The following is a 26,080-nucleotide window of genomic DNA, read 5'->3' on the forward strand; positions in this document are numbered from 1 at the left end:
CTCTTTTTATATTTAGATTACAATCATTTAATGATCACTTACTAATAACACTGTTAAAATTTTAAATGGAATATGTATTTTTCATACTGTGCATTATAATGTTGTGATGCCCAAATTCACTTGTAGCATTTGAAATGATTGGTTTTAGTTTATTCAGTGTTTTTTCATTTATTTGAATAAAACAGCAATGTTTTTCCCCTTGGAGATTGTAATCGTACCATCAGCGACACAATCTGGTAATCACCCAGAGTGAACGAACGCTATAATTCTAGAGCCCTGCTACATCAATTATTTTGTTACAGGTTTGGTTTAGATTCATTATGCTAGTGTCATTGCTTGGACTGGCCGTGAATCATGACTCTGTGCAGTTTAGGTGATAGTAGCATCATAGTTTGACAATAAATAAATAAAATTGTGTCCTTAGAGCACAATTATCGCCATCAGCGCATCCCTAGCCAATACATAATTCTTACTGGTGGTTATGAGTGTTTATTTTATCGTAAATCACAACTGTTTCTGTAACATTCTCTCACAGATGTTTTACACCTCAATGAGAAAAAGGTAATTTGGTAAATGTTGTGTTTAAAGCACCACTACAGCCATGCACATCCAAAAAGATGTCTTTAGCCATTTTGTCTCATCTCACACTTTTTTTTCAACCATTGCATATAATATGAGACTAATTAGTTGACTCAGGGGACTAGTTAATTTAGAAGATATGTAGTTTTACACATCCCAATATATGACATTCAGCGTAATCTTATTGTCTGTTGTGTTGCACATTCTCGTTCTCATTCTTTGGCAACTGAATACAGTAGGCCTGCTAGAGTCTATTTATTTTCCCATGGCTATGTGGAATGCCATGTGTCCCAGTCCAGGGATTCACAGAAGGTCTGGAGGCCCTGCTAAACTTGACAGGGGTACAGAATCTGCATTGAAATCCTCAAGACCCAGACCTGTATGAACTCTGGAGTTAACACAAGGTTTATTTATTTATCACACTTTTTGGAAATTGTGAGTGCTGTGTGGCACAGTCAGATTTGATCAGTGCTTTAAAGCTGATTGTAACCGAAAGAAACTTAATTATGCAGTGTCATAATATGTTGTCCCAACTGTCGGCTCAGAAAGCGTGGGCGCTGGCATCGTTTCAAGAGCATAATGGTGCCAACTGTTTGAATGCACCAGTATGGCGTACAGTAAGGCTGTGTTTTGTGCTACTCATCAGATTTTAAAGATTTATAGGATGTTTGTAGCCTAATGAAGTAATGATTAAGAAGCAGGCATGGCTGCAAGTTGAATTCCTGTTTACTTATTTTTAGTCCATTATCGATCGAACATTTATTAATAATGATCACAAATGCATGGTGCTTGTGTTGAATAGGCATAAATGTAAAATACAGTAGTAGGACAGTGTTAAGTTCTAGGCTATGCAATTTTTTTTGTATTATTTGGAAAGAAATTAATACTTTTATTCTGGTGGATTAAATTGATCATAAGTGACAGTAAAGACTTTTAAAATGTTACAAAATATTTCTGTTTCAGATAAATGCTGTTCTATTGAACTATATTCATCAAAGTATCCTGAAAAAAATGCATCACTGTTTCCACAATAAAATATGAATTTTATTATTCCACAATCAAATGAAAACAATGTTTTCAACATTGATAATAATACGAAATGTTTCTTGAGCAGCAAATCAGCATATTAGAATGATTTCTGAAAGATCATGTGTCCACAGGATTACATAACATTTTGAAATGTATTAAAATAGAAACCAGTTATTTTAAATTGTAACAATATTGTGATATTCAATTTAATTAATCAATGAATAATACTATTGATTAGCATTACCAAACATGGACGTTTTATTATTATTTTAATTTAATACTGTGATGCTGCTTTGATACAATCTGTATTGTGAAAAGCGCTATACAAATATTCTTGACTTGACTTGACTTGACTTGACTGACTTTTACTGTATTTTTGATCAAATAAATTGGTGAACATAAGAGACTGCCAAACTATCAAGACTTTGGCATTTGTAGTATCAAAATTTAGAAAATATGGATTATGGTCCACTAAATTCCTGTTTATTCAATGACACAAGATTTATAAAAAAAAATTATTAATACTGTTTAATTAATGCATAATGAGTGACTGCATTCCTGTACATTCAATGTCACAATGCAATACATTTCTAAAATGTGATCATTTTAATTATGTAATCAAATAATTGAATTAATGTACATAAACCAGTTTGTACTTTTGCTACAAAGCCAAAAAGCCTTGAATTTCGGTGGGACCTCTAGATAAGATGCTTTTCTGTAAGGTTTTCCTTTACAATTCAGCAGTGATGTGGAGGTCGTGATTTGTTTTCCTTGATTTGTTTGCTCAAGCCCAAAGCCTTTCTCAAGGTCAGTGCACTGCTTTCTCTGAAGATTAGACAAATAAGTGCATTGAATGGACTCTAATGCAATAGATTGAAAAGATAAATTTAGACCAAGGGTGTTTTCAGTATTGAAATTTCAGGTAACACAATACATGTTGTGGCTCTCTGCGAAATTATCATGTTGCTATGGTTTCCATGTTTTACCAGGGACAGTCGGTCTACCACTAAAACTGATTAAACGATCTACATCCTGGCTGCACTGCGGTGAGCCCATTGACTACAGCTACTTTAGTTTAATCAATCCAGTCAGAGACCTAAACTACACTGTAAACCAAGCTGAGAAAAGGTTCTACATAGAACCTTAAAGGGTTCTGTCAGGCCAGCGCTTCATATATACAACCTTTTAGGCCCCAATATGGGGCCGTACTCACCATTGAGGTCCCTTATTTTTTCCGCGGTATATATAATAAAAGTTGTGAAATAATTTCATAATATTAACTCTACTTTGGTGTCACATGAATATTGCGCAACGCCAGGATAACCGACCTTCTCATCTGAGCTCCCTCAGCTGTATAACACCGCTCGTCAATGAAAAATTTTTCAAGATGACCAATCAAATCAAAGTAGGTGGGCTTTATGTTCAATAAACGGTCATAAAATACGAAATAAGATGTAGAAACAAGACATTTAATATTGACAGCTGCCTACGATAGAAATGTCCCACAGCAATAATCAGGGATGCAAACTAATAAACTCATTATGACATTTATAATTGAAATTATAGCTATGATTTGCGTGATTCAATTAAGGAAGCTGTTTTCATCATATTAGGCATAGGATTAATAATGATTGTGAACATATTGTGAATTAATTTAAAGGGTTAGTCTACTATGCCCTTTATGAAGCATTGATTTTGTCTTAATCCCCACACCCCCACCACTAATAAAATGTTTTACGTTAAAATTAAGAGCTCCAACCCATATTCAATGCCTTATGAAAAGCACTGACATCTATTTGTGGCGGTCAATGTTGATATTGTGGCGGGCGGACACAAACAAATCAATGTACGGGAAACACTGTTTCCCGTTGGAGTGGACTTTGAGCTGTGCAACCTTGCAGATCTTTTTTGCTCAAACAGCAACATTACACACTAACTAAAGTTGAAAAGGTGAAAAAGCATAGTAGGACCCCTTTAATAAACTTATTTACCTAGCTTTCCTGGTATAGCCTTCAGTAAATTCATTTAATTGTCTAAGAAAATGATTTATAAAACAAAGCAGTTGACCCTATGTTTACTTTCTTCACTGACACTGACGAACATGTATCAATCAAAGCTCAGCTTTGGGAAGGAAAGAGATGCAGGGCAAGATAAGGAGACTGAGTGAAAAAGAAAGGTAGAAGGTGGAGAGGGGAAGAACAGATATTGACATAATTTGTGCTACTGCCTATTGACAAGGTTTTAAAGCTATTTTGTTATCCATTTTATTTGGCCTTCAAACATCTTAAAAGGCACATTCAAAATTTCTCAGAATTTCTCACATCCGAAAACCCTTAGCAAGATCAATTTTGGGACCTTGCTAATTTTAAAACCCTGCGTACGGCCCTGGTAAAACTATAAAAATAAGAAATAAGTAATGCAATTATAAACTAGCCGACGTCAATATTCAGCTAGCTGGACAAACTTTAACTAGTAGTCCAGTCGATTTTGTACCTGGCAGTGTGTACATTGGGAAAATTTACTAATGTTAGGTCTTTGCTTTCAAAGTTTAATTAGACCACTACTGCTAAATTAATATAAAATGCTAAATATAGCCTAGCTAATATTGCAGTATGGTTCCAGCTACTGTATATCCCTAATATTTTTTGGGAACACATGCAGAGTGATGGAGAATGATCTGAGTGTAAGCAGACACCAGCGCTCAATATTCTGTCCGTGTTCGTAGGCAGTTTAGTGTGTTGGAGGGCTGTCTGTCAGCAGAGCGTGTAGATGTCATTATGCTGCTATACTCGTCATTGTTTACTGCCGAGGGGAGGAAGGAGAGTGCTCTTTCTACAGTATTACATTGTTCCCGTGCCGAGCACTTAGTCATTCATGACTGCAGCTGCTCGCTGAGACCAGAGGCGCTTGTTCAAAATAAACATATTCAATCCAAACTACTTTCTAGACACCAGCACAGATTGAAGAAGTCAGATTTTCTGACCTGTGAGTAGCGGCACGACTGACGTGTGTCGGCGCAAAGTGCTTGTACGCTAATGAATCCAGGTGTTCAAACTGATTTAAAGCCTAATTCGTGTAATGTTGAACCTTTCAGAAGTTTGCAGGGAGAACCTCCGACTCTGGTCCTTTCGTTAGTACATTTTTGCAACACTCTGAATTCGTTTCTGATGCAGTTAATGACTGGTTTCAGAGGAAGAGGTGTTAAAGGGTCCACAAGTAATTAAATTCTTTCCTGTTAGCAGTGAAAATGGCTCTCGACAGAAGGATGTTCTGGTAGTCATGTAAATGAAGGACCTGTCTTGTGTTTGGTGTCATTGATTGAGCCCTTGCGTTTTGGATTATTACTTTTTTTGTTGATTTTATTATGCCTTCATCTACCAATAATAGGATGGATGAATCAATAGATAGATATTAGATGGATGGATGGATGGATGGATGATGGATGGATAGATATTAGATGGGTAGATATTAGATTGGTAGATGTTGGATGGATGGATGGATAGATGTTGGATGGATAGATATTAGATGGGTAGATATTAGATGGGTAGATGTTGGATGGATGGATGGATGGATGGATGGATAGATAGATATTAGATGGATAAATATTGGATGGATGAATCAATAGATAGGTCTATTAGATGGATAGATAGATATATTAGAAAGATAGATAGATAGATATTAGATAGATATTAGATAGATAGATAGATATTAGATAGATAGATATTAGATAGATGGATATTAGATGGATGGATGGATCGATAGTATTAAAATAACGAAAATAAACTCAAGGAATGTCAGATTTAAAACAATTACATTGTAACATTTTCAGGAAAAAAAAATATATATAAAATAATTTATCATTTTGTATATAAAATCCTATAAAAATATTGTTCTTAATATTTAATTGAATTATTATTTTTAAGACCACGCATATTTGCATAATGCTATATTGTACCTTAAGCTTCTCTTGAACTTCAAACTCTTGTGTTTCCCTGGCAGTAGACAGTAAGCAAGTCAACCGTCTGATTAAGTCTGTATGTCCCTATGGGGTGCTTGTTTATTTATTTATTTATTGTTTACTACACTCCTGTGACTGTTTTCTTTTTTTTCTTTTGCAGAGGAAATCAAGGCGGAATCTGAGAAATTAAGGTAAGTCGATATTTTATGCCACACCCCAGCTGTTGAGATATTGAACGTGTGTTTCAAATCTTCCTTCACTGTTGTCAGGTTCAATGCTTGTAATGCAGCGTTGACATTTTCCAGAGAGTAACCACACGCGGCTCCTTTGTGTTTTGGCTGCTGCCCTGCCCTCATTGTGATTTGTGAGTGTGTGTGTGTGCTCAGTGCCAGTGAAAAACACCCCCTCGCAGCCTGTGTTGTTGCAGTGTGCTTGGAGACCTTGCTGTGTGACTAGGAAACAGGAATGAGACGTACTGTCCTCAGGGCTCTCTGCAGGCCCAGGGCAGCCCGTTCTGAGGTCGTACTTCACCTCTCTCAGCCCTTGATCTCAGACAGATCTTAGGACGGACAGCATGCGTTCACCCTCTACATCCATTCATTCACAGCTCACCTGTTTCACCCCATCTGTCTCGCTTTCACTTCCATGTCCTTGTCTTTTGGTATTTCTCCCCTTTGTTGCATATGGATTTCTGTTTTGAAGCAAGGGGCACTCCTTCCAAACAGCACTTCTATTTTTAGTACTATTTAAAAAAAGAAGATGTAAACCATTTATCACAGCAAAACTATTTTGTGTATATGAATCTTTAATTACACTTTGTCTTAGAAACTTAGTGTGTCAAATGTTGCTTTAATAACCGAACTGATGGATTCATTGAGTTATTTACTGATTCGTACATAATAATAATATTAATATTTGAGTTAATATTGAAATAATAATTGATATGTTATTCACATAAAATATATATATATATATATATATATATATATATATATATATATATATATATATATATATATATATATACAGTCATGGTCAGAATTAATGGCACCCCTGGTAAATATGATCAAAACTGGCTGTAAAAAATAAATCTGCATCGTTTATCCTTTTGATCTTTCATTAAAAAAATTGCCAAAAATCTAACCTTTTGAAGTAAAAGTAAAATAATTAAAAGTGGGGGGGGGGAAATCACATTAGGAAATAAATGTTTTTCTCTAAAACACGTTGGCCACAATTATTGGTACCCCTAGAATTTTTTTACGAGTAAAATATCTCTGAAGTATATTCCCCTTAATATTTACCTTTTTTAGCACACCAGGGTGACTAGGAACATGAAATTGTCCAGCCATGACTTCTTGTTTCACAGGAGTTTAAATATAAGGAAACACAAAGTCCAAATTCCCTTAATCATCCATCAATGAACTATGAGTAAAACCAAAGAATATAGTTCTGATGCGCAGCAAAAGATTGTTGAGCTTCACAAAATTGAAAGTGGCTGTAAGAAAATAGCAAAATAATTGTAAATCCCCATTTTGACCACCAGGGCAATAATTAAGTTCCAATCAACTAAAGATGTTACAAATCTGCCAGGAAGAGAACGAGTGTCTATATTGCTTTAATAGACGGTGAGGATGAAAGTTTGAGTGGCCAAAGAGTCTTCAAGGATCACAAATGGAGAATTGCAGAGATTAGTTGAGTCTTGGGGTCAGAAAGACTATAAAAAACAACAACAACAACCCCATACATCACCACATGTTGTTTGGGAGGGTATTAAGAAAAATCCTCTTCGCTCATCCAAAAACAAAAGCAAATTCAGTTGTTAGACCCGACTAAAACTTCAAACGGCACAGGGTTCTGTGGTCAGATCAAACTAAAAAAATAGCTTTTTGGCAGTAAACACGATAGATGGGTTTGGTGCACACAAGGATAAAAAGTACCCCCATGTGTACAATTTAACATACCGTTGGATCTTTAATGCTGTGGGCATATTTTTCTGCTGGAGGTCCTGGACTTCTTGTTCAGATACATGGCATCGTGGATTCTATCAAATATCAACAGATAAAAAAATCAAAACCTGACGGCTTCTGCTAGAAATCTTATAATGGGCCGTGGTTGGATCTTCCATCAGGACAACGGTCCAAAACAAACATCAAAATCAACTCAAAATCGTGTTACGGTGCACAAAATGAAGCTTCTGCCATGACCACAGGTTTATTTTTTACAGCCAGTTTTGATCATATTTACCAGGGGTGCCATTCATTCATCACAATGACTGTATATATTATATTTTAAAAGATTACAATTCATAATAATTGTTTTTAGCAGCCATCACTTCTGAATCGTAAACTGATCGCTTATCAATTCTGTGAGCGTGTTTTAATTTGATTTTAAAACCTTTTAAATCGCAAGAAGAAGCGAGAGAGAACCCAATTCTTTAATCATGTTTGAATTTTTTATTAGTTAGTCCAGTTGTTTTTTTCTGTGGTATTTTTGTTAAAAGTAAAATGTTAGTGTTCTTTAGGCTGCTGGGTTTTTTCATGGATATCAGCTGCAACGAAATGTTTTGCCAAAAGACACATAATAAATATGTTTGATTTAAATGTGTTTTACCTTACTGGAATCAAAATCGAAATTGATAAGCAGAATCGGAATCAGAGTTGCTAAAGTTCAGATGATACCCAACCTTTTGTCTTTAGTGTCTGCTTCAGAAATCATTCTAATAGGCTGATTTGGTGCTCACTGCTCATGAAACATTTTTTGCTGAGTTAGTACAATGTTAGCACACATTTGTTGATTTTGTACAATATAGTGTCATTCAGCAGGTTTTATTTTTTGGGACATTTAAGATTTAGACAATTTCAAAGTCTTGCTTTTCGTGATATTTATCAGGAACATTACTGTTCAATGCAGGTTAAGCTCTATCGACTGCATCTGTGGCATAATGTCGATTAACACAGAAAATACATTTCTCTGGGCCCCTAAAAATTCAAGGAACAAACATTTAAAGGGTTAGTTCACCCGAAAATGAAAATTCTGTCAAGTACTCACCCTTATTGTTGTTCCAAAACCCGTAAGACTTTTCGTTCATCTTCGGAACACAAATGAAGATCTTTTTGGTGAAATCTGACAGATTTCTGTCCCTCCGTTGACAGCTGTGCAACTACCACTTTGATGCTTCAAAAAGTTCATAAAGAGATCGTAAAACTAATTGATATGAATTTGTTGGTTTAGTCCAAATTTTCTGAAGAGACTCAACCACTTTATATAATGAAAAGATTTAATTTAGCCTTTTATTCACATATAAACATTAATTAGTGAACATAAGCTCAGCCGAACCTGCTTAACGTGCGAGAACAAATTTCTTGCGGAAGCTCAAAACGTGCTGCGTTGCACCAGAATGAATCTCATTGGTTCTCGCACATCATTCCGTTTACCACAACTGATGTGTGAGTAGTTGAATGTTTATATGTGAATAAAAGCCTAAATTAAATCTGTTTATCATATAAAGTGATTGTGTCTTTTCAGAAAATTTGGACTAAACCGCTCAAGTCATATTAATTAGTTTTACGATCTCTTTATGAACTTTTGAAAGTTTCTATAATTTAGTATTTGATTTTTGGGTGAACAAACCCTTTATATACACACTGTTAGACTTTTACATATTAACATATAAGCTATATACAATAATAATACAATCACCATGCATCATTAAACAGTAAAAAGTATGAGCTGGAAAATTCTGATTTTTCTCTTACCTTATAGTCTTCATTTGTTAAATGCATTACGTTTTTACAAACTGAAGCATATTAAAAAAATATTTTCTGGGGAAATCAGTATGCCACAAATGCTCTCATAAGATCTTAACTTGTCATCTTTTAAGAGAGCACTAGATGATTCTCTCTTCCCCAGATGTCTCGTCGTTGCACAATGCTTTCGGGCTATTTGTGCTCAGCCTGATTACCAACTTGGTTTAACTCTATAGCAATAAGAATTCTCTTGAGAGTTTGTTTCGGTGAGGGCAGAGAGAGAAACAGGCTAAATGAGAGATGTGTGAGGTAATCTCTGGACCCGGTGGAGCTCTAGTCTTTTCCCTTGTAGCCTGGCTACAGCTCAATTTATGTCAATTATAAATATGAGCTGGCTAATCCCTCCATAGACAGATTAATGAGATTGAATGAAGGAGAAGTGAAGAGAGGAGAGGAGGGGAATAGAGCCGAGCCAATGGGAAGAGGTTTATTATACTGTAGTAGCAGCCTCCCGCTGACTCAGCCTGAGATGTACCAGCTAACTACAACCTCATAGACACAGCAACACAACGCGGATAATGGAAATGTGTGTTCTTTTGAGTTAGGTAGTAGTTTGGGATATAGTACACTCTTAAAAACAAAGGTTCTTTATTGGCATCATTGGTTCCTTGAAGAACCTTTAAAGGGATAGTTCACCCAAAAATGTAAGTTCTGTCATCATTTACTCACCCTCAAGTTGTTCCAAACCTGTATGAGTTTCTGTCTTCTGCTGAAAATAGACAGCATTTTTGTACTTGCGTATGAAACAATCTGCAAATTTGAAATAAATGTGACTCATGAATAAATTAATCTTAAGAACCAGGGGCCAGATTTACAAAAATCGACATACTATAAGAAAGGAGATCAATTCTATGTAGTTCGTAAGAATGTTCCAACGACTTTTTGACATTTTTCAAAAAAATTAAAATAATAATTCTTATAGAATATTTTTCGTTGTTATCTGAATTTATGGCGGTTCTTGCAGAAAACTCACTGATCCCTAGTAGTATTAATATGTATTATATGTAGCTAGTCTTAGTGTTAGGTTTTAGTGCTTAATATTTGTAATAACCAAATAAATTAATTAAACATCTAACTTGTCTGGATTTAAGACAAGTTGGGGTTTTTCCTAATTGTTTATTTACAGGAAATCAAATTCGTCATAAGTTTTGTCTTAAGAACAGCCTAAAAAAAAAGAAAGACAAAAACATTTAATACATTTTTCTAAAAATACATTTTCTTACATTTATTCTTAAGTTATTAACCTGCAAATCCAGCCACAGTTTTTTGTAATGAGTCCAAAACATCCGTAAAAGATGAAGAGCCCTGAACTTGTTTGTGAGTTAGTGGTTTTAATCAGACTCACTTAGTCAGTGAATCATTCAAATTCGTTTCGGAGTTCACAACTGACTTTCAAAACAACAAATAATTTTGGGGTTTTATCCGATCCTGCACTCTTTTCTGTAATTACTTTAAGTTGGTGAGACTTAAATGAAATCTGTCTATTTTTAGAGTTATATGACCACTTGTAATTGAAGATACATACTCACAACAGAGTTTTGTTGTAATAAATGACATGTTGGATTCAGACATAATCAACCATGCAAAACACTCTAATCTCGTATACCACATAATACGCATAGCATGCAAATGCATCCCTTCCACTCCTTTGCTCTCTGTCACTCTCTCTTCTATCATGTCCCTTTAGTGCTCCATTTTACTCTTCATCACTCACTGTCTCTCTGTTCAACTCCATTCTTTTTATCTCCCCATCCTCCTCCCTGTGTCCCACTGCTCTCATCAACTCGTCTTGCTGAAGGAAATCGTAATGCTAAAACACAGCAGTCCCAGCTTAGCCTGGCGCCTCTCCAGCTCCAATGCTCAAGTTGATACAGTGGCTGGACATAAAGCGAGAGTTTGCAGTCTGTACAGTACCTGCTATAATACAATGTAATATCTTAAAGGGGTGATGAACTGAGAAATAACATTTTCCTTGAGCTTTTGACATATGAGAGGTCCTCATACTATAAGAATATCCTATACGTTTCAGAACTGAAAACTTCCTTGTTAGTCCAATAAAAGCTTTTATTGACACCAGGCACACAGCGAACGACTTTTTCAAAAAGTGGGGATCTATGACGTCAAAGGGTATCAAACACCGCCTCCGCAGAAGATGATCAACGCCTACTTCAACACTGCCTGTTTAGCCCCGCCCACCGATTTGCGCATTACATGAAACTCATTATAATATGCAAAACTGTTATCCAATCATAGCAGTGGGCGTTTACTTCCAAGTCTTCAATGCGGCACGCCCATAATAACCTCAAAGCGGCTCAAAATCAGGGTAGAAAATAGCCTATTACTTATTCATTTTGATGTTTTTAAATGTAAAAACCAAGCCAATGTCATAAGTTGACCTCAGACAACAATATAAAAAAAAAATTAAAACCCAGTTCATGACCCCTTTAAATTATCTTAACTTGAGAGCTTTTTGTCAGCTAACATTGATTGCAATATATTCAATTATTTAATCAGCATATCACGTATTAATTTGGTTAAAATGATTGTCAGCCCCTGTTCAGTTAAACTGAGTAACGTCTTTATTTTTGTTTTGTAGCCCACCAGCTGGGGACAACAAGTCAAGTTCCAGTACTCTGCCGCCAATCAAATCCAAGACCAACTTCATTGAAGCAGATAAATACTTCCTGCCGTTTGAGTTGGCCTGTCAGTCCAAATGTCCGCGCATCGTCATCACCTCTCTAGACTGTTTACAGGTCAGCGCCTTACAACAAACTCATGACAGGATGCTTCTTATGATGGGGATGTTTCATCTCATACGCTGTGTTCATGGTTTTTCAGAAACTCATAGCATATGGTCACCTGACGGGGAGCGCTCCAGACAACACAACCCCAGGAAAAAAGCTCATCGACAGGATCATAGAGACTATATGTGGCTGTTTCCAAGGACCACAGACGGATGAAGGCGTCCAGTTGCAAATCATAAAGGTCAAATATTTTTATGGGTGATTGCTCATAAACATGTGGAGCAAATAATACCATGTTTTGGTTTTTTAAATTCAGAAATGCTCAGGGAAACAATGCTAGCTGTAGAGAATTTGGGTAATGTTCATACAGAAAACATCAATATTGCACATCTAGAAGGTATATAGGAAGTAGCTTTAGTAAGATAATTACAGAAAATGTATTATTATTATTGTAGAATAATAGATACATTTTTAAATAAAAATATTGTATTATAAAATTAGCCAGGAGTAGTATTATGGAAATAAAAATACTGCAACCAATGCAGTGAATGCACTAGAACACTTTCACATGTCACATCTCATGCTATAGAGCACTCAAATTATACAGAAAAACAGGGAAGTTTCAGCAGAAAGTAAATGATTGAAATACAAAGGATCAAAACATTAAAAAAACTTGTATTTAGAGCAAATAAGCATGCCAAGTATTGTATTTGAGTATGTGGTAGAGCTGCACGATTCTGGATAAATAGAGAAACCCAATTGTTTTGTTTCAAACAGAGATTTAGATTCTAACAACATATATTTTAATAGAGGTTCTGACAACATGTTAAAGTCTGTTTAAAATTAGAATGAATTAATTAATGATTCAATGACTCATTCATAAATACTTCTCTTGTTTCATTACTGGATTAGAGTTGTCAAAAAGTACAGACTTCGGTACCAAGTCGGCACTGAAATGTAAAAATTGTGACGCTTTGAGCACTATTGAGCGGAATCTTAAACACCTCTGTTGGGCCATTGTGTTCACGCGCTCATCGGATATGTCTGTGATTGGCTACAATGATCTACGCACGGGAGCGTTTGAGAGCACACGAAAGTGTTTGAAAGCGGGTGAAAGCACAAGCAGGCGTCTATCAGCTGCTATTTTGTCAAAAAGTACAGACTTCGGTAACAAGTACTCTATACTGGATGAATAAGTGTTTTTTGAACAAATGTCTTAAATGAATAATTCAATGACAAATTGAAAACTTGTCACCACCTGCTGGCGTACAAATGTAATCGATACAATCGTTATTCGAAGAGGCATGTTGCGTTCTAAACGTGATTTACTCTATTTTACTCTTCCGTAGACATCAGTGTTTATATCCAAATTATAAACTTTTTTCCCAGTTCTTCTGTGATAATATGAACACAGAAATAATGATACAGTGATAGCGATTTCATAGCTATACATGACATCTGCTCTCTCTGGCTCAGCGGCAGCACAAAGCGCAAACTTGAATGTTCGGGTGTGATTTTGTCAAAGGTTTAATAGACACAGACGAATCGGCGTCATTCAGAAATGAGATTGCGTGGGTGTTTGAATCAAGATCGTGATCTTTTAACGGTTAATCGTGCAGCTCTAGCATGTATGTATGTACATCTCTCTGATTCTTTGTGTAGAACTGCCCTAACCTGTAGTGCTCAGATTTCCATAGCGTCATTTGCCTAAGCTATTGTTTAACAAATCTCACTGTGGAATGTAGAGCGGCAGGACAAGCACGGCTCCTGAAAGCTGCTGAACTCCTTCATACGGCCGCATGCCAAGCCTAATCTGTTTGAACTTTACTGAGATTCCTGCAGCTAAAGTAATAAATAATAACGCTCCCCATATTGTCTGGATGCATTCCTAGGATTTATCACTACAGTTGTGGCTTAACTTTCTCTGCGGTGACATTTGTGTTTGTTTGTTTTGCCCCCGACAGGCCTTGCTTACAGCCGTGACCTCCCAGCAAATAGAGATCCATGAAGGTACGGTGCTGCAGGCCGTAAGAACGTGCTACAACATCTATCTGGCCAGTAAGAACCTCATCAACCAGACCACGGCCAAAGCCACCCTCACGCAGATGCTGAATGTGATATTCGCCCGCATGGAGAACCAAGCAGTGAGTGCATTTGACACTTCTCCTGTGGTAATACGGGGAAATGACATCCTGATCTAACATCTCTTCTTTCTTTTTGGTTGATGCCTCTCCTCCTCCTCCCCCTCAAAATATAGCTTACAAATCACAAGATCAATTGGTCTTTGGCATCAAGAAAGCGAGATCGTCAGGTAAAGAGTGACAGGACTGCCTTGAAATTTGCTTGATCTGAAGTTTTTTCTGGTTTGTGTACATCAGCTTCATCTGTCACTCTCGCACTCTTGTTTCTTTCTCTCCGATCTCTCTCAGACGTCTAGCTCCAGTCTGCTTGCCTTGGCTTCATTGCGTTTTTTTGCCTGCTGTCGTCCCCTCCATGACAAAATGAGTTCCTTTCACCTGTCTTACCATGTTCATGTGTTGTGTAAGAGCTTTCTCTCGTATGTAATAGGCCCCGTTTACGGCTGGTAGTAACATCCGTCTCGGATGATTGGTTTACAAGTGGTCAGTGAAGACAGCTGTTGACGCCTCGTAGTAACGTACGTCTTTTGTGAACACGTTCTGCTTTTGAGGACAGATCTCTAATTTGTGATGACATATGGTGCTCTTTAGGACTGGGTTGTTTTTCTTGAAATTATTTAGCTATTGTTTAGCCTTTTTGACAATATTCAGTATACACTATTATTTAAAAGTTTGGGATCATTAAGATTTGTGCAAATGTCTTTTATGTTCACCAAGGCAGCATTTATTTGATCAAAAATACAGTTAACAGTTTAATTGTGGAATATTATATATAGTTTACTATTATATATTGCAAAGCTGTAATTTCATCATCATTAATCCAATCTTCAGAGTCACATGGTCGTTCAGAAATCATTCTAATATACTGATCTGGTGCTCAATAAATTTTTCTTATTATTATCAATGCTGAAAACAGTTCTGCAGCTTAATATGTTTGTTAACATTTTCAGGATTCTTTGATGAATTTATTTTAAAAAGAATATTTTGTAAAATTATAAATACTGCCACATTTTGTCAATTTAATGCATCCTTGCTGAATTTAATTATTTTCTTTTTTTTAAATGTACCGACCCCAAATTTTTAAACAGAAGTGTATATCTTGAAAATTTAAGCCCTGAAATGGATTAAAGCGGAACAGAGGAACCAGCATTTAAATCAAAAGTTTGTTGTAGGTTCTGAATGTTTTATCTGTATAAATGAAAAGTTAATTTTTTCATTGTTTGAAATCTTTTCAGGAAGCTTGATGGCTAAATAAAAAGCATATTAAATGTGATATACACAACGGTGCTTAATTTTCTATACGGCTACAAAATCATTGCATATATATTGTGATTGTTAAATATCAAGAAAGGAAGTATGGAGAGAAAAAAAACATTTATTGTTTTTCGGAAATAGACTTCTTGCTGTAAACATGTTTTTTTTTTTATTGTCAGATTTATTTTAGTTAACGTTTGTATTAAAACTGTATTAAAATGGGTGTGCCGCATGATTGGTGTGTTCGAGGACGCGTTTTAGTGATCAGTTAAAAACGTTTTAGACCTTGTTTACAAGCGTATTTAGGCCTGTCATTTGTGATTAGATCATCCGGGATGGATGTTGAGACCAGGAGCAAACGTGATCTGCCTCTATCTTTGTGTTTTGGATGGCTGCATGTGGATGAGGACAGTGAGGTGCAGTTTAGATGTTTCACGGTCGCTGCGCTGATCAAAAGGATGCCTCTTTGAAAGTGATGCTTGCGGTTTTGGCACAAGCAAAACACACTTGTCACACAGTTTTAGCAGTCCGGACAGAGCGTGACACATTGTGACACAGCCAGACACATCATGCATAACTAATCAGCTATACAATATTGAAGATGCATTTGTTTTGCCAACACAGACTAGACCATATCAGACCACCTAAATTCAAGTGAAAGCTCTGGAGAAGGGACATCTTTGTCCCTCATATTTTATTAATAAACATGTTACATTGAAGGCGCTTCTGGGTTTATGGATGCATGCAGTACACTCAACAGACAGTCTGCTTACTAACTAGGGCTCCATGGTATATTGGTACATGAAAAGTAAAAAATATATAACATTTCATTCTGTCATTTATTTATAAAAACAAATCCAGGTGGTATGTTTTACAAAAGTATATTCACTCTTTGCGATGCATAATTTAATAACTGTGTTGAGATTTATTTATTTATGTAGTTGTTATTTTTAGTACTGTTTTATGTATTATAACTGTAATTTATAATACGTTGAAGGATATTATGTACATTTAAGATTTTACTGAATCTATTAACACTATTAGTTTTATTGGATCAAATGCTAAGCCCTAAGGTATTTATTTATTTATTTGCACATTATTTCAATTGATTTACTAAATCTTTTAACAGTCTAGTTTAATTTTATGTGTTGCTAAGCCCTAAGATATTGATTTACTTTCAATGCCAAGGTATCGCAGGGTGGTATTGTACCAAAGCCTAAATAATTGTTAATGAATGATCCAGCCTTATTGATATTTATATTGTAGACATGTTCAGTTTGAAGAATAAAATGTCAGTCAGTTGGTCTGAAGTTCAAATTCAGTTGTGGACTATTTGCGCCCTGTGCATTTTTTTTTTAAATGAATGATATTTGTCTTCTGAGACGGACTGTGGTTTCGACCTAAGGTAAAATCATCAGTTTTAGATTGCATAATGTGGCATGCTTTACGTCACTGATGGCTGGTTTATTTTGTTCCACAAAAGAAAGTCATACAGGTTTGAAACCACATGAGGGTGTGTAAATGATGGCAGAATTTTCATTTGACACTTATCGCATGTGCGTACTTCAGATTGTCATTCCAGGTGCATGTAATCAAACCACCATCTGTCTCTATGAACACAGACATTGTCTTCACGTACAGTAAGATGCTATAAAGATCCTGGTCTTGTGTTTTTGTTTTTTTAAACGATGGGAACAACCTGTATTCCTAAACACATTTATTTGCCTCCTGTTCAGAGAAATGGATGTACTTCAGCGTGGCTTTGGGCTCCTGGTCGCACAGGAGGGAACATGAATCTATAAACTCCCTGATACATGTTTAAAATGACTTGACCTTTCGTGTATGTGTGTTCCAGCTGCAGGAAGCCAAGCAGATGGAGCGAGAGAGGCACAGGCAGCATTCTCCAGTCAGCCAGCAAGAACCAGAGTCTCCTGGACAGCGGCACACCGATACCCCTGGCAAAAGCCCCCCCGCCGAGGCCAACGGTGGACCGGGACACCAGGGCGGCAAGGTCGAGCAGGGATCACCACCGTACGAGAGTCCCGAGCCAGAGAACGGCACCGACTTCTGCCCTGCGGAGAATGAGCAGACCGAGGCAGACCAGGCCACAGCAGCTGCGCAAAGTAAAGAGATGCATGCGGACATGCAGAGATTAATTTAGCTTTAGGGTTTCATGTTTATTTAAATTATTATGCTAATTTCTCTAAATGACTCTAGACACCAGTGGAATATTCTATGAGAGTGCTTTCGTTATTGCCTATTCTCATACATGACCAAAAATGTAGGGTTTAATAGGATGTATTCAGAAAGACGTTCAGAATGTTTTATCAAAAACGCATTTGAAAAGTCTTACATGGGTTTTAATTTTCTGTTTGAAGATTTTTTTGTTCTCTTTTTAACTATGTTTTTGTATATGGTTATTGATTCCACTTACTGATGTGCCGTTAAAACCATAGTTTGTTCAAAAATGAAAATTCTATCATCACTCGTTTCGTACCCTCGTGTCATCCAAACCCATAAGACTTTGGTTAATCTTCGAAGCACAAATTAATTTATATTTAAGATGTGAATTAGAGCCTAAAGTAAATCGGTTCGTCGTGTAAAGCGATTGTACCTCTTCACAAGATTTGGATCACTCAACTATTTTGGATTTTCTAAATTTTGGTTACCTGGACTTTTCAACCTCTCAGGTTTCATTAAAACTATCTTAATTTGTGTTTCAAAGGTTAACCAAAGTCTTATTAATTTGAAATGATATGTGGGTACGGCACGAGTAAACGATGACAGAATTTTCATTCCTCTGTGTACTATCCCTTTAAGTTAGTAGCTTTACTATTTTTAGTTTGTTTCTTTCCTCCTCTCAACACCACTAGACACACACAAGCATCTCTGATTCCTAGTCATTATAAGTTAATCATGTATTCAGGCTTGACATCAGAACAGATGAGACCCCCTCTAATGATGTGACTGTTGGAAAACTGTGCCAGTGTCTCTCAGTCTTACGTAAGATTAAATGCACCGCTTTCCATCCGAAGATCACCCAGTTACAGGCAGTGTGGAGTTCCCTCTTAACAGCACTTATTAAAGTTAAATTTGGAAACTGCTAACGTGGATTTAATGTGACTACACTGTGCTTGGAGGGAAAGTCCTCCCATTGCTCAATGAACGACTGACTAGGCAGAATTAGAAGCTTAACCGTACTCTGCTGTCTTTTAGGTGCGGCAGAGCATGGCACGGAAACCACCGTGGAAGAAGAAAACCAGAACTATGAAGAGAAGGCACAGCAGATTGTACAGAGCATATTGCAAGAAGTCATAAACACAGTTGCTGGAGGCGAGTTGTATTCTGCTTGCTGTGAGAAGCTTAAAGGGACAATTGGACAGTTCACACAAAAATGTGCACATTACCGATTATAAACATGAACCGCGCACAACATAGAACACAACGATACTAGAACGCCAGACCAATGAAAACATATACCAGGAGCTCTACAAAAACACAGGAGACAAGAGCACATGAGCAAATGAACACTGTGCCCTCACAACAAGAGACAAAACATGGAGCATGTTTCATTATTTGGTGAACTGTCCATAAAGGAAGTCAATATTATGTTGTTGGATAGCTAGGCTAGTGGCTGTTTGATTTTAGTAGTGGTACACTTTTAACCGTCCCATTGAACCCAGCCTGAAGTCTGTTTTAACCGTCCCATTGAACCCAGCCTGAAGTCTGTTTTACCCTGTTCAGATCTTAAGGAAAGCCGTGAGGCTGAGGCTGAGGCTGAGGCTGAGCCACCTGAGGGCATTCCAAACTCTCTGGAAGAGGAGGGAGGCTTGGGCAGCGACAACGAAAATGTTCACGCCAACGGCATCCCTGGCACACCCATTTCTGCAAGCTTCACTCCGTCCCTGCCCGACGACAGACTGTCTGTCTCCTCCAATGACACTCAGGTACCAATTTCCGCTTCTGCCATGAATGGTACAAAAGAGAAAATTATCTTGCTTTGTTTTGTTGACATATGTCATTGTTTTTGACTGGATTGTGTGTCCAGAACTGTAACTGAATCGATTTAACAGTTGAATTATTCAAAATTCAATTTTAGAATTTGTTTGCAATGTCACAAACCATGATACCCTCTATAATGACCTAATCTTTTTGTCAAGTGTTTTGTAAACTGCTTCTTGCCAAATGTTTTGTTAAAAATGCAGCATCTTTTTGAATGAGCAGCTGGAAGTGATAAAGCATAGACACTTTTGGAAATAAGGGTTCTGTGGTGTATTTGGGCTTTGCTTCTAATTAAAAGTCCCACGCTATACATAAAATCTGGATATTATTTGTATTATGCTTACACAAACTGTATCTGACAGCTACTCAACATAAACTTTTGTATCTTCTCTATGGGCTGCCCCATCACAGGAAGGAAAGACTAAGAACATTATTTAACACATTTAATAAATGGATTTTTCTAGTATAGGCACAACAATCTTTTTATTACCTTTCTCATTATCGTATCAGCGGAATCCAATATTGTTTGACCTCGTATGTATCAATATACAAGTACATAAACCAATTTCAAGAGATATGTATTGCAGTTACCCTGTTTTGTAGTTGAATGCAGTAATATATTATAATTTTATGCAAGTAAAATAATCTGAGACACATGATTTTTTTTTAAATGATCTTAAAAAGTCTGTAATTTGGTTTTTAAACGCAAATATATTAGTGTATTTTTTAAGTGTCATAATTGTCCAAATATTTTTGGGAGCTATTGTATAATAGACCAAAATACAATTGTTTTATGGTTGTGGCATGTTATGTGCTATAGATGATGATTGTTAAATGTGATTGCCATGAGAGGCCAACATGAGCATTTCTCCCACAGGATTCTGTAGCTACCACTGGTCCAGCACCAGGTGCAAAGTTTTCCCACATTCTCCAGAAGGATGCATTCTTGGTATTCCGTTCTCTCTGCAAGCTCTCCATGAAGCCCCTTTCAGACGGTCCTCCTGATCCGAAGTAAGCCAGGCTTTCTAAATAAAACATCTGACTGTATACAAATGGAATTGTTTGTTTGTTGTGCAAAATGTTGTGCCAAAAAGGAAATCTCCAGTCAGGGTTCAATTTTGTTGTGGTTTTGTGGTCTCTTTTCCTATTCTAATATTAGATCTGTAATTGGTTGGAGACATTTTAGAGCAAGAGTGTTGATGGCATCAGCCATTGTTCTTTAACAGGAGAATAGGGCTGTCAGAGGGCAAGAGAGATATTCCTCCCCGTCAGTTGAAGAGAAAGGGAGCCATTCATCCTGGTGTGTCTTCAGAGGCAGTGAGGCAGGAAGCTTGTTTCAGTGCTATTGATCACTCTTTGTCAAATGGACTGAGACCTGTTGATCCGTCTTGATTTACATCAGGGCAGGACTTAAGCCGCGTTTCCACCGAAATTACCCGGAACAATTTGTCCCAGGAACTTTTTTTGCCCCAGACTGGTTACTTTCTGCGTTTACACCGCGGTCTAAAAAAGTACCGGGAAGATTATAAACTGCGGGCGACTGCTCCTCCCAGTCTGCGACGGACAGTAATCAGTTTTGAGCGCCACATTTATAATAAGTATGGAGGAGATTCAAACTGTGCTGCAGTTGTTTGTGATGTATTGCGGACATTGAATGTGAGATGGCTGGGACGAACGCGCAGAAAATGTCCTGTTACACAAATACGCGTAATAAAGCCTGAACCTCGTCGTCGGTCCAGTGTTTTTTAGGGCCCAAGCCTTGAAAAGGCGAAGGCCCTATTGTTTTTCTAAGGATTATTCTTCTTCTTCTTATTATTAGGGCCCAAGCCTTGAAAAGGCGAAGGCCCTATTGTTTTCCATGGGATTATTATTTATTCTTCTTCTTTATTAGGGCCCAAGCCTTGAAAAGGCGAAGGCCCTATTGTTTTTCTTAGGATTATTATTTATTATTCTTCTTCTTCTTCTTCTTTATTATTATTATTATTTTACTACCTTTTGGGCACTTTTGGGGGCCTTATCGTGCTCAAAAACTCTTGAAACTTTGCACAAATGTCAGAACCCGCGGCCATTAGAGCCGCGCTGAAGCTGGGACCCGGGCGTGGCAGGGGGGCTCGGCAGCGCCCCCTGGAATGGGATTCAAAAACATGTCCATATCTCAAACACGCTTGCATGTAATAATATGAAACTCGGTACACATATAGATCTCATCGGGCCGAACAACTTTCGTGCTCTAAGTTTTACGCCAGTCCAACAGGAAGTCGGCTATTGTGGGCTGTATGGAAACGCATGTTCTGGCATTTGAAACACTTCTCCCAGAGAATTCATCCGATGACCACGAAACTCGGTGTGCATGAAGTCAAGACATGGAGGATGCTAAATTGCGGACGGATTTTTGATATCTCGAACGGTTTGGCCGTGGCGAGGAAACAAATTTATGATTAAAAAAGGATGCATAAAGTGTGTTATAACTTAGTTATAGTTTTACCTACAGTTACAAAACTCAGCGTGTGTATTGATCGTATCAAGCCAAACAACTTTCTAATTTACAGTCATTAGCTCCGACCAACAGAAAGTCAGATATTGTGGTTTCAATGTGAATTGTGTCTCTCTCTGTCTCTCTGGCATTCTGTGTGTGTGTGTCTGTCTGTGTGGGGTGGGGAGGGGAGGGGGGATCTGTGTATGTGTGTGTGTGTGAGGAGGGGGGCTAGTTTAGTTTAACCCTGTCTCTGCTGTGTGCAAAATCTCGGGCACTTTAGGGATGCAACGATACCATTTTTTCAGAATCGATCCGATCCGATACCAAACATTCTGAGTATCGACCGATACCGATACCAATCCGATACCAGCACAGTTTTTTATTTTTAATCAAGTAGAATTTCTATAACTCTGTGTGTTGAACTGATAGTCACTATTTTGTGTTAAACACAATCTACTTAATACAGACAACTTCATTATAAAGAAAAACAACAAATAAAAAAAAATATGATCATAATCTGTGACAAAAATGCTATTATAAACTAGATTAGTGGATAATTCAGCAGTAAAATTTAGCCAAAAAAAAATCACAAGTGCACAATAATTGTATTAAATCTGAACATGAAAAAAACATTTAGTGGGGAACAAATATGAGACAATAAGTGTAACACTAAATTTGGTAAAACGTTACACATTGCTCTTTGTATTGTTGTAAAATACATTCATGAAAAACAAGATAACAAAAATCAAAAAGATTAATTATTTTATATATAGCCTAGGCCTACTATAAAATTGAGACATGTTTTAAATTTATAGCACAGCGGTTTAATGAGGCAGCAACATATGATAGATAGGACAGAACTAGAAATAATCGTTCATTGCGTCGCTGTATTATGATATGAAAGGCTCCAGTACAGTGCGGCACACAGCGCTTATGCGCATCGCGAGCGCAGAATGATGCGCATGAAGCAACACGAGTCACAGCGCGCAGCGCGTCGATTCCGCATTGAAAAGTTCAAATCACAAAGGAAAGGCATATTGATGCGTAGTGTATTATACAGTATCTATCCATCTATGCAATAGTTTCTTTAAACAGAGCATTTTCTTTAAACAGTTTTAAATGTCAGTTACTCTGCGCGTGAAGAACAATTATAATGCTCTGACTCTACTCCAGTGTTGTGAGAGACACCCGGTAGAAAGTAACGTTAACATGATTAAGGTACAGCAATAAAGTCCAGCAAGATAAAGTTGTTTAATGCAAAACCATAGCCCTTTATCTACAGATCAAGTATAATTATAGTAACTTTGAATCATCTTGGAGAGAGTTTTTCATCGTGTTGACTCGTAACCGAACGTGACGCACTGCTTGATGCTGAATGGAGAATGACTGACAGCCGCAGCGGAGGGAAAAGTGAACGTGATCTTGAATTTAATGACTTAAATATTAATTTCTATCTCACATTATACTATATAATGGCTTCCGAACACTTATAATATAGTGCACGACAACTTTATGGTGCTTTATAATGTTTTTGTGCCTTTTGTGGGGCTTAACAATAGCACAGAATAGTATACGCACAATATCGGATTTGGATCGGCCTCGTCTGACCGATACCCGATCTGGCAAAAATGGCAATATCGGAGCCGATACCGATACTGAATATCGGATCGATGCATCCCTAACTTTTGGGGCCCTTAACGTGCTCGAAAACTCTTGAAATTTTGCACACAGGTCAGAACCCGCGGCTGAAGCTGGTACCCGGGCGTGGCAGGGGGGCTCGACAGCGCCCCCTGGAATGGGATTCAAACACTTGTCCGTATATATCAAACACGCTTGCATGTAATAATATGAAACTCGGTACACATTTAGATCTCATCGGGCCGAACAACTTTCGTGCTCTAAGTTTTACGCCAGCCCAACAGGAAGTCGGCTATTGTGGGTGGTATGAAAACGCATGCCCCTGGAATTTGAAACACTCTTTCTAGAAAATTCATCCAATCGCAACCAAACTCGGTCAGCATGACGTCAAGACATTGAGGATACTAAATTGCTGACGGATTTTTGATATCTCGAACAGTTTGGCCGTGGCGAGGAAACAAAATTATGGCGAGAAAAGAGAAACACGATGTGTTATAACGTCTTCATACATTAATTGATCTTGATGAAACTTCAGTAGCGTGTTTGTTGTAAGAGAGCGATCACATGGATGTAACTAATGTGAGTCAAAGTTATAGCGCCACCAACTGGCAGCAGGAAGTGTGTTACTTTTGACAAAAGTGGGGGGGTTAGTTTTACCTACAGTCACAAAACTTGGTATGTATATTGTGCACATCGAGCCGGACAACTTTCTGATTTACAGTCATTAGCTCCGACCAACAGGGAGTCAGATATTTTGGTTTGAATGTGGTTTTGTCTCTCTCTGCCTCTCTCTGACAGAGTTCCCCCAGCCATTCTGTGTGTGTGTGTGTGTGTGTGTGTGTGTGTGTGTGTGTGTGTGTGTGTGTGTGTGTGTGTGTGTGTGTGTGTGTGTGTGTGTGTGTGTGAGTGTGTGTGTGTGTCTGTGTGTGTGTGTCTGTGTGGGGAGAGGAGGGAGGGCACACACACAGACAGCCCCCCTGTCTGTGTGTGTGGGGAGGGGAGCAGAAAGACTATGAACAATTGTGCCATCTAGTGTTTTATACTATGTATAAATGTGTTTTTTATTTTAAACAAGTGTTTTAAAGTACACTAATTTCAATTAATGATATGCTGCATTTTTATGTATATTTAAACATTATCAAAGTTAGGATGTCATTTTTTTAGTTTCAAAACTTATCTGTCTCTGTCTCCCTTTGGCTGTCATTACCCTCCCCTCACTCCCACAGTCTCATTACTCTATTATTTCTTTCTGTATCAAATAATATTACCATAAACAAAAAGTTTGAGTTTCTTTTTCAATCAATGTATTATGTGTAACTTAAAAATAAGCAGATTAAACAGATATGTTTGAGGGCAAGACATGAAAACGATGAAATATAATATAGTATTAGTAAAAGAGTGCAGTATAGGGTTGGATGAATCAGATAAATAACATATTTTGTTAAAAAAAACATTTGGTTAAATAAAATCGAGTGATACATAGGGCTATATTGCCCTCTCGACAGTCAAAGCGGGTTACGTTATTGCCCGTCGTGCACAGGAACCCGAAAGGCAACGGGGTGGCGGCTTATATATATATATATATATATATATATATATATATATATATATATATATATATATATATATATATATATATATATATATATATATATATATATATATAAATAAATATAGCTGCAAGCAGCGATGGAGGGCCCAAGCCGGGGGCAGCGCCAGCCCGGTGCCTTTAGTGTAACTAAAGGCACCAGGGTGGCGGTGCCACCGGCTTGGGCCCGTAATCGCTGCTTGCAGCTATATTTATTTATATATATATATATATATATATATATATATATATATATATATATTTATTATTATATTACTACCTTTTGGGCACTTTTGGGGGCCTTAACGTGCTCAAAAACTCTTGAAACTTTGCACAAATGTCAGAACCCGCGGCCATTAGGGCCCGACTGAAGCTGGGACCCGGGCGTGGCAGGGGGGCTCGCCAGCGCCCCCTGGAATGGGATTCAAAAACATGTCCATATCTCAAACACGCTTGCATGTAATAATATGAAACTCGGTACACGTATAGATCTCATCGGGCTGAACAACTTTCGTGCTCTAAGTTTTACGCCAGTCCAACAGGAAGTCGGTTATTATGGGCTGTATGGAAACGCATGTTCTGGCATTTGAAACACTTGTCCTAGAGAATTCATCGGATGACCACGAAACTCGGTGTGCATGAAGTCAAGACATGGAGGATGATAAATTGCGAGGGGATTTTTGATATCTCGAACGGTTTGGCCGTGGCGAGGAAACGAATTTATGGCGAATATTGGAAACAGGAAGTGTGTTATAACATCCTCATACATTAATTGATCTTGATGAAACTTCAGCAGTGTGTTCGTTGTAAGAGGCCGATCGCATGGATGTGACTATTGTGAGTCAAAGTTATAGCGCCACCAACTGGC

General features: G+C 37.5%; 1 protein-coding gene across 5 annotated transcripts in view; it reads left to right on the forward strand.

Annotated features, from left to right (window-relative positions):
- Window positions 1–26,080, forward strand: part of arfgef1 (ADP-ribosylation factor guanine nucleotide-exchange factor 1 (brefeldin A-inhibited)) — a 71,355-nt gene that overhangs the window by 12,435 nt on the left and 32,840 nt on the right. For all 5 annotated transcript variants that reach the window (XM_079601636.1, XM_079601637.1, XM_079601638.1 and 2 more), the window contains exons 2-9: window positions 5,727–5,757; window positions 11,969–12,125; window positions 12,211–12,357; window positions 14,081–14,260; window positions 17,364–17,631; window positions 18,725–18,841; window positions 19,253–19,455; window positions 20,388–20,521. In XM_079601636.1, coding sequence (XP_079457762.1) covers window positions 5,727–5,757; window positions 11,969–12,125; window positions 12,211–12,357; window positions 14,081–14,260; window positions 17,364–17,631; window positions 18,725–18,841; window positions 19,253–19,455; window positions 20,388–20,521 — 1,237 coding nt within the window. The remainder of the gene's footprint in view (window positions 1–5,726; window positions 5,758–11,968; window positions 12,126–12,210; window positions 12,358–14,080; window positions 14,261–17,363; window positions 17,632–18,724; window positions 18,842–19,252; window positions 19,456–20,387; window positions 20,522–26,080) is intronic.

The sequence above is a fragment of the Phoxinus phoxinus genome, assembly GCF_949152265.1.
Source record: "Phoxinus phoxinus genome assembly, chromosome: 24".
NCBI lineage: Eukaryota > Metazoa > Chordata > Actinopteri > Cypriniformes > Leuciscidae > Phoxinus > Phoxinus phoxinus.